The 9,689-nt window shown below is 40.0% G+C and overlaps 1 protein-coding gene across 1 annotated transcript; it reads left to right on the forward strand.

Annotated features, from left to right (window-relative positions):
* The first annotated feature begins 37 nt into the window (after positions 1 to 37).
* Kiaa1143 (KIAA1143 ortholog) lies at positions 38 to 7,342 on the forward strand. The gene is made up of 3 exons (XM_047531435.1): positions 38 to 193; positions 3,878 to 4,022; positions 4,651 to 7,342. The coding sequence occupies exons 1-3, from the start codon at positions 86 to 88 to the stop codon at positions 4,863 to 4,865; spliced, it is 468 nt and encodes a 155-aa protein (XP_047387391.1). The 5' UTR covers positions 38 to 85; the 3' UTR covers positions 4,866 to 7,342.
* Positions 7,343 to 9,689: the final 2,347 nt, after the last annotated feature.

A 9,689-nucleotide genomic window follows, 5' to 3' on the forward strand; every position in this document is an offset into this window, starting at 1 on the left:
GGCGTGGCTTCTGACGTCACCGGCGAGTTCCGTCACTTCTGGTCACTGCGAAGGGGGCTGGGAACGGGTTCTACCCGGATCGGCCATGAGCAAGCGGAACCAGGTGTCGTACGTTAGGCCCGCCGAGCCCGCGTTCTTGTCCCGCTTTAAGGAGCGAGTCGGGTACAGGGAAGGGCCCACCGTAGAGACCAAGGTGAGCACTGCAGTTGCTTTACCTCGGAAACGCTCCGGGTCCACCACTTCCGGCGCCTGCAGGAGGGTGACTCCTCACCCCAATTTGGTGGTCCTCCCACCATAGGTCCTCCCACCTCTGGCGTCTAGGGAGCTCTGTCTTTTTTAGAGCGCGGCTGCTTTCTTGAAAATGACCTGACGTAGGTGAAGCTCCTGGTCCTCGCTTAAGAAAGATCGCTTTCCTGTCTCTTCTCGCCTGCTTATTGCAGAACCTGTGAGCAGCTTGAGTGATAGCGTCGTCCCTGTTTTCCAGATAAGCGGACAGACCCTCGGTCAAATGATTTGATATCCTAAGACCCGGGTCTGGAACGTATTTTGAGGAACGCCCTGAATCTATTTGTTTTGTTGTTACTGTAAACTAAGCATATTCTTAAAAACAAAGTAAGCAAAACCTTAAATACGATGGGACGGGATGTCAGTAGGAATCAACCGCTGACCCCTCTTAGGCTTTTGCTCTATAGCTAGTTCACACCAAACCTGCCCTCTTTCAAGAGTAACAGATCATTATGCTTAGAGGATGCGTGGGAAAACAAATTTATATAGCACTGTGTCTCTAGTACTTGCACTAAGAAAGGTCACTTGCAGCTTAATAGAGGAGATAAAATTGATTTTCATGAAGTTATTCAGTACATTAAGTATGCGCTAAACTCAGCACTGTGCCAGGCTCTGAAAGGACAAAGAGATGGATTGCTAAAGTGTCATTTTCTTTTTTGACACCTTCCTGCCCTGCCTTATCTCTGTGGGCACAGCCCATTGCCTCTCTGAAGCCTTTCAAAAACTCCCCAGTTACTCTTCCTTTTTTCCACTTGTCACTTTATCCATCTCGTCTATAACACTCATTTTGTATTGCAACAACTTGCACCTCTCCTCTGTATCTCCTTCACTAAATCAAACTCTCTAAATCAGTATCTTAATCCCTCTATTCTCCCAGCACTGTGTTGGCATTAATGAATGGCAGTTATATTGGTTGAATGACTGCCTGTTTCAGGCAAGGCTTCATGGAGGAGTGGTATTTGGATTAAGTCTTGAGCACTGGTAGGTCAGCAGTTAGAGATGGAAGGAACTACTTGGGTGAAGGTGTGGAGTATGGTGAGTTATGGTTTATATGTAGAAGTGATGGAAGGACTGGTGGAGATGGGCAGCAAGGAACCATACAGGTAACAATCAGAGAGTCATTGATCCCCGTGACCAAAAATGATGGTAATGCAGAGTAAGTTTTGAGAAAAGGGACATGGATTGAATGAGCACTAGAAATGTATCTCTTGTTTTTGGTCATGAGAATCAATCACTCTGATTGTTACCTCTAAGGTAACAATCTTTTTGCACGGTGGTACCAGGGATTGAATTCGACCACTGAGCCTATTTTGTGTTTTTATTCCCCAGCCCTATTTTGTATTTTTATTTTAGAGACAGGGTCTCACTGAGTTCCTTAGCACCTCACCATTGCTGAGGCTGGCTTTGAACTTGGGATCCTCCTGCCTCAACCTCTTGGGATTACAGGCATGTGCCACAGCACCCAGTAATATTGTAACAATATTACCAAACAATTCTTAAATGAGTTCGGCAATCAGCATTTTAGTGACTGTTAACAAAAAGAAACTACTTTTGTGGGACATTGTAATAATTAAGATAAATCATCTTATTCACCTTCTTGAGAGTTAATTCAGAAGTGGCTTTCAACAGTCTTTAGTGGTTGCTGCCACTGTTCCTTACACTGTTTCTATAGTTTTCTAGTCACTCAACTAAAAAAGAGAATCAAAATTAATGATTCTCAAGTCAAATGAATATCAGAAATGATTTTATTTTACTTTTGCCTTTCCTTGCTAAATATGCTTATTAATTACTTGATTGTGATCACTTATTGGAAACTTTTAGAGAAAAATAGGCAGCACCTGATGTATAATCAGTGAACTACCATAAATAACATTAAAGAGAATGAGCTTATTGAGTAATGGGACTTGGGCACTTAAGACCTACATTAAATGGATGAATGTACTCGTGAATAACGTCTCAGGATTTCAGATTGTTCAGCATTACTCATCTATTGGCCATTCATTAGTAGATCAGCAAGTATGTCTTGAGTCCTTTTCCAGGCCGTGTGCCTCTAGATACAGAGATGAAACACAGTGCCTCTCAAAAGAACTTGCCTACTGGAGGAAAAGCATTGAAAACACCGTGTGGTACTTGCTTCCTATGACCCACGCAGAGTGTATGAAAGAAGAGGTGGGATTAGTAAGCCCTTCTCAAAGATCTAAGTCTTAAAGGCTGCTTGAATAGGAGTTGGTCAGGGGCCATGGGATTGTTCAGAGACAGAGGAGGTAACAGAGCAGACTGCTTCTGCAGTCTAAATGCCAGGAGCAAGTGGTATGGGAGAAAGCTGTGGTTATAGACTGAGACCAAGGCATGCATGGCTTTGTTGCCCTATTAGGGACACAAATCTCAATGAGAAGCGGAATGATCAGCTGTTCGAATAATATGTTGAAGACACTTTCGGTGTGCTTATCTTTTAACCCAACACTTCCACTTCCAGGAATTTGTCTACATATAAGTTTCTAAAAGTGAGCAAAAATGTATACAAGGTTTTTCTAATAGTGGGGAAAAACTACACAACCAAAAAAATTTCTATAGGATACTGGGCAAATAAATCATGGAATGGCCATTTATGATCAAATACAAAGGCAGTGATTTGATAAACTCAGGTAATTATATATCTCATAGTATTAAGTAAGGATATTTTTGAGTTAAAAAAAATGAGAGGGGGCTTTTACGGTGTCTGGCATTTTTTTGGAAATCTCAATCAACTGGCAAAATGTTACCATTTAGTATTTGTGTATAATGAGACCATGGTTCCTGTTATGTTATTCTCTGCATGTTATGTTTGAGAAATTTCATAATTTAAATAAAAAAGAAAATAAGTCATATGCAGTATGTGCAAATGTTTTATATACCTACATATTTGTATATACTTGGAAACTGAAGCTGATACATGGTATAAGGAATGAGCAGAGGTAGGAGAAAGAATACTTCTTACTTGCTGCTTTCTATAGTGTTTATTTTTTTTCTAAATCTGAGAAGACAGAGGTAAAAAGTGTTGATGGGCTGGGCACAGGGGTGCACACTGTAATCCCAGTGGCTGGGGAGGCTGAGGCAGGAGGAGCATGAGTTCAAAGCCAGCCTCAGCAACTTAGCAAGGCCCTAAGCAACTATAAAACTTAGAGGGAGACTCTGTCTTTACATAAAATATAAAAACGGGATGGGACTGTAATTCAGTGGTTGAATGCCCCTGGGTTCAATCCCCAGTACAAAAAAAAAAAAGAGAACTGATGTAGCTCAGCACTGCCCTGATTAGACTAGGAATGATGGAATTACCCAAAGCAGAAGGCCCCTGTTACAAGTAACTGCAAACTGGGGTCCTACCAATTTGGAAATGAATCCCACTGGATAGGCATCCCAGGGTGACTGGCAGGTAAACCTGTTCCCTGGTATGGTACAGTTAGGCTCTTTATAGTTACTTGAAAATTTATTTCCTACCTCATCTAGTTGTTAGTTACCCTTCTCACTTTAATAATTACACTTGATCACAGAGGTAGTAGTTGTATTTGGCTCAAGGTCAGCAACCTACATGTTGTATTTTGTTTTCTCCTAGAGAATCCAGCCTCAGCTCCCAGATGAAGATGCTGATCACAGTGACAAAGAAGATGAAAAGCCCCAAGTGGTGGTTTTAAAAAAGGGAGACCTGACAGCAGAGGAAGTCATGAAAATTAAAGCAGAAATAAAGGCTGCAAAAACAGGTATATCTGAAAGCAATACAGTTTCTCTAACCATTTAGGGAGCCTGGAGTATGAAATTGCTTTATTTTATGTAATAGAGTGGCTTGTTTGAAGGAGCTGGTCCTTGGTTCAAGTCTTGGCTTTGACACTTAACCAGATGTGACATCTTGAGCCAGTTATTTCATGTCTGAGCCTCAAGATCCTCCTTAGTCAAATGGAGAGAAGTGTACTTATTGGGTTGTTTTGAGGATTAGGGGTGAGTTTAAGTAAAAGCCCTATTAAAAAAAGAAAAAAATGGTTAGATTTACAAACAAGTAAATGAAGGTCTATATAATTAGTGCCTGAAATGTGATATGCTATATAATGTATTTTTATTATTTCCTAACATCTATTACATTGCTTTGTGGGAAAATACTGTATTCTAACCACTTTTCAAAATACTGAAAAATACAACCTGATGGACTAGAGGTGCAGCATTTGCAAGTGAACGCTGGTCTTGTGGGGTGTATAACTAGAAGCAATAGAGAAGACCATACTGAATTTACTCAACAACATCCTCAAATACATTATGAAATTGTTTTTTGCCATTTGACTTTTGCTAATGGCAAAATAATGAGAAAAAAATTCTTTAACTTTGTTTTTGCTTCAGATGAAGAACCAGCTTCAGCTGATGGAAGAATCATCTATCGAAAACCAGTCAAGCGTCCCTCAAGTGAAAAATATTCAGGTTTAACAGCAAGCTCAAAAAAGAAGATGACAAATGAAGATAAAGTAAATAAGCAGGACTCAGTAAAAAAGAACTCACAGAAACAAATCAAAAACACCAGCCTCCTTTCTTTTGACAATGAAGAGGAAAATGAGTAAGTGTAAGCCTTTTGGACTTAAGTCTTCTTTGAAAGTATATGAGGTATTTTTTAAGAAATATTTTTTCCTATGTCTTTTAAAATAACATTTTTTCCTGTTATACTATAAGTTCGTTATAGGAAATTTATAAAATACAGAAAAAAATTTAATAAAACAAAATCTGTGTCTATCCATCAATACTTCTTTGACTGGAAATGCCAACTTTATAGGCATTAACATTATTACTTGCTATATGTATATATTTATATATGTAAATTATATTCTATAAACAAAATTGAGATTGTATTATATGTGTTTTCTCTCCTCCTGTCTGTTGACATTACATTGTGAGCATTTTTCCAGGTCATCAAACTTCATAAATCTGATAATTAATATCTAAGATGAATTTCATAATTAAATGGATTTCCCTTATTGTATCTTCCTCATTAGCAGAACACTTTGAGTGAGGGAGATGATAATGCACCGAGTTAAAAATACTTCCTCAGCTGGGTGCCAGGAGCTCACACCTAGCAACTCAGGTCTGAGACAGGAAGATTGCAAGTTCAAGACCAGCCTCAGCAACTTAGGGAGGTCCTAAGTAACTTAGCGAGGACCTGTCTCAAAATAAAAAGATCTGGATATTGGATATGTAGCTGGGTTCAATCCCTGGTACCAAACAAAACAAAACATCAGCTCCTGCTAAGGGTGGCCATGTGACTCTGCTCTGGCAAGTTAAGAGATGCAAGTGGAAACCTTCTTAATAAAGATGCTGGGTGTTTTGATACAAAAGAACAGACTTGACAAGTACAGGCCTTTGCCCTTATCTCTTCCTGCTGCTTGGAGGACATGAAATCTATGAGTACCAGAGCTGGAATTTTTTGGCACAAGGAAGGTAGCCACTTTCTTTGAATATTAAAGTGGAAAACTGAAGGAGCTTGGATCTTGATGGTATGCACTAGACTTGGACTGCTGGCCTCCGAACTTCATGATACATGAGAAGAGTAAACACTGTGCTGATTTAAGCCTTTGTCAGGTTTCTCTTAAAGGTTTCTGCAATCAAATGCTGTCCCTAAGCAATACAGTAAATAACTGGTTAAACATGAGTGTATTTCTGATGATTTTTTTGGAATGAATTGCTGAAAGCATTTTTTAAAAAATTTTCTTTATATTTATTAAGGGATAAAAGTATTTGAATATTTTTAAAACTATTGATGTTTACTTTCAAATTGCTTTTTAAATAAAATTTTTTTACCATTTTATTCATTTACCAAACATAAGAGGTCACTTGACCTCATCCACAATAACAGTGCACAAGCTTTGAGTTGACACCAGGCTTTATTTTTTATTTTTTTATTTTTTTGTCAACTTGATGTTTTCAAATGGTATTTAATAGGTTAAGTTTAATTGGCATTTTCTTTGATCTACCAGTGATGCTAAACTTTAAGATGTTAACTTCCCTTCGTTATTTCTGGAATTAGCTTTTTGTCCATTTCCATAAGTTTAGTCATGTTTTTCTTATTAATTTGTAAATTGTGTAATTCATGAACCTTTTGTTCTGTCTCAGATAGAATCACCTCACCAGGCACAATCCCACTGACTCAGGAGGCTAAGGCAGGAGGATCACAAGTTCAAGACCAGCCTCAGCAACTTAACGAGACCCTGTCTCAAAATGAAAAGTAAAAGGGCTGGTGGTAAAGCTCCATGGTAGAACACCCTGGGTTCAGTCCCCAGTATCAAAAAATAATCACCTGTATTCTCTTGTTGTTTTCATTTTTTACATTTTGAACTTTATCCCACCTGGAATCAAAACAGGTATACTTTTTTTTCCTTTCCAATAATCAATAATTTTAGACCCATGCCTGCTTCTCATATTTGAAAGGCCATCTGAATAAGAGGTGTTTCCAAGTGTTGGGACAGGGAAGGAAGAGAAGCACTGTAGAGCCTACAGCTTTCCAGGTAATTCCTCAAGAACCTGCTTAATCCTAATAATTTTTCTCATTAGTAAAAGTCACCCAAAACTAGGGGCTTAAAACCCCATCTTCACCAGCCACATCCATCTGAAATTAGGAATTTCAGAGCATCTTGTCATGAATCTGGTGCCATATCTGTCTCCTCCAGTTTAAGTATCTAAGGACTACGTACAAGCAGGGAGGAGAGACCATCACAGTTGATGCTCGTGGGTGGGATTGGGAGCCCTGAAATAGGCTTGCTCTGAATCATTCAACTAGTCCTGAAGCCAGTGTGCGGTATTCTCTTTGATGCGTACTTGTTATGTAAGCCATGGTGTTGTTTTTGTCTTTCCTCTTTCTAATTTGTATTATTGCTCTATTCTTGTACCATAACTACACTGGTGTAATTACTGTACATTTTAATATGTCTTAGTGCCTGGAGGTGGGAATCTTCAAGGCAAGAACTTGTCCTCATCATCACTGTATCCTCAGTACCCAGAACAATACCTGGCATATTAGGTGCACAATAAATATAGTTAGAATGAATGAGAATGTTGTCTTTAATCTTTTTATAGACCAGTGGACCCTGGACCAGCAGAATCAGAGCCCCCTTAGGAACCTGAAAAATGCAGATTCTTGGGCTTTACCTACTAAATCAGAAGCTCTACAACAAGTCTGACAGGTGATTTTGATATTCACTCTAGTTTGAGAACCACTGTAAGACTATTAGAACTACTATAAAAAATAAAATGAAAAATTAAAGAAATGTGAAAAACTGTTGAAAAGGCCTAAATCTTAAAATACATCATATTAAGGAAACCTTTATTGCAAATGATACATGTAACAATGTAAATTTAACAGCTATGAGTTTACCAGACCCTCAGACTCTCAGATTCCTGGGCAAGAATTGTAGAACTGGCCCTCTCCTCTTGCACAGGTTTCATTCCTTGGATCCTACCTGTAATACTTCTGTGGTCAGACAGACCCATAACACATCTTGCCTGATTCCTGGCCCCTTCTCTGACTCATCTCCAAATCCAGTGTCTCTCCTCACTCAGTGTACTTTACCCAGCCCAGTTTCCTGGGGTTGCATCCCTGTGCACCAGCTGTGCTCCACTCCGTAGGAGTCAGATTGCCCCATGTATCCAGAAGTTTCCGGTTCCTGGAGCTACATACATTAAAGGGACTCAGAAGCTGATAAGGATGACCTGGGGTTGCTCTTGCCACCCTGGCTTCTTCAAGTCCATAGGGCCCTGTGACAGCACAGATGTAAGTGGAGGCAGTCAGCACATACTGGCTCCCAAACAAGTTCACAAGCAGCCCGTCCTTTTCTCCTGTGAGTGTGCCTTCAAATCCCAAGGATTTTCCTCTGGTGGCCACTAAGCCACAACATGTTGGTGTGAGAAGAAAGCTAAACTCAGAAGGGACATGGAATGCACTCCTGTCTATGCCCAGGACAGTGGGTTTGAGGTCTATTAGAGTTCCTCTTCAAAGGACTCTGAAGGTAAAAGTGCCACATGGCAGAAAGCAGCACCCTTTCATTTCTGCCATGTTCTGGCATGTAATACCCACCACATTCCTTCTATCTCTGGGCTTCATAGAGGCCTTTCAGTGCTGCAAAGGCAGGAAATATTGACAGAACCATTTGCTGGGAGGAGGAACAAAAGTTTCTGTACATCCTATCTATTTAAGAGGGTCTTAGGAGGACCCCAGGGGAGAATAAGGCAATTAGGCCACCCAAAACAGGGCCTAAGGTAGGAACATTGGCTCAACTGCTCACTAAAGCCACATCTTGCTTATCTAGGGCACCTAGGGCACTCTCAGTTTTAAAGAGCAAAGATGCCCCAACCAAGTAGGCAAGCCAAAGGTTTGGCAGGGAAGCAACTGCACAGGACATTCCATGAGAACTGGGCACGTTATTGTACGGTATTTCCTTTTATTATTTTAGCCCCGAAACTGATAAAACCTTGTCAAATGTGACAGTTAAGATTTAGCTGGTCCACGGTAATTAAAGAAAGGATCAAGATCCTAGTTTCAAGTTGGAATTGGATAGAGGAGAGAAGAGCCTCCTAAAGTTAACACTGAAGTTAACACAGTACCGAAGAAGCCAGAATCCTAGGAGGTGGCAACAGCCCATGAATGCCAACAGACTGCCGGGCTTGTCTGTGGGCAGAAGTGTCAGTGAAAGATGCCAGCTTTTCCTCTTTCCTCAAGGAGTCCCTTATTCTGAGATTCTCATTTCTCTGGAGCTAAAATATACTTTTATGGATTTATTAATAAAACAGATAGTAGTTTAATGTGTTTACTTGCCAAAAGAAAAGATTGAAAAATCTCCACTGGCCTCCAAAAATAATGCAATGTTAGGGATCAAACCTAGGGCCTCACACAGGCCAGGCAAATGCTCTACCAATTAGCCTCTTCCCCAGTCCTCCAAAAATTAGTTTCAGATTTACTGCCTGGGAAATCCCAGCACATTGTTGGGGGATGATTAAAGGATTTATTCTCTATGGAATGTCATAATTTTCTATAAAACACCAAGGCACGCACTTCTTTTAACCAACAATTTCACTTCTGGGAATTATCCTACAAATATGCCCATGTGCCTAGAGACAAGCATGTTATTATATATGCAGCACTATGTAAAAAGAAAAAAATAAAAGGAAGCTGTTAAGTGTCCATCAATAGGGAACTAATTAAACAAATAATGGTCTATTCAGATCATGACATTGGGCAGAGGTGGGGGAAGATCTTTATTGATAAAGAACAATCTTTAAGATGTAAATGAAATAGCAAAAGGATTAGCCAGGCTCCGTGGCACATGCCTATAATCCCAGTGGCTCTGGAGGCTGAGGTAGGATTGCTAGTTAGCGAGGCCCTAAGCAATTTAGGAAGACCC

Source organism: Sciurus carolinensis, chromosome 17 (assembly GCF_902686445.1).
Source record: "Sciurus carolinensis chromosome 17, mSciCar1.2, whole genome shotgun sequence".
Classification (NCBI taxonomy): Eukaryota; Metazoa; Chordata; class Mammalia; order Rodentia; family Sciuridae; genus Sciurus; species Sciurus carolinensis.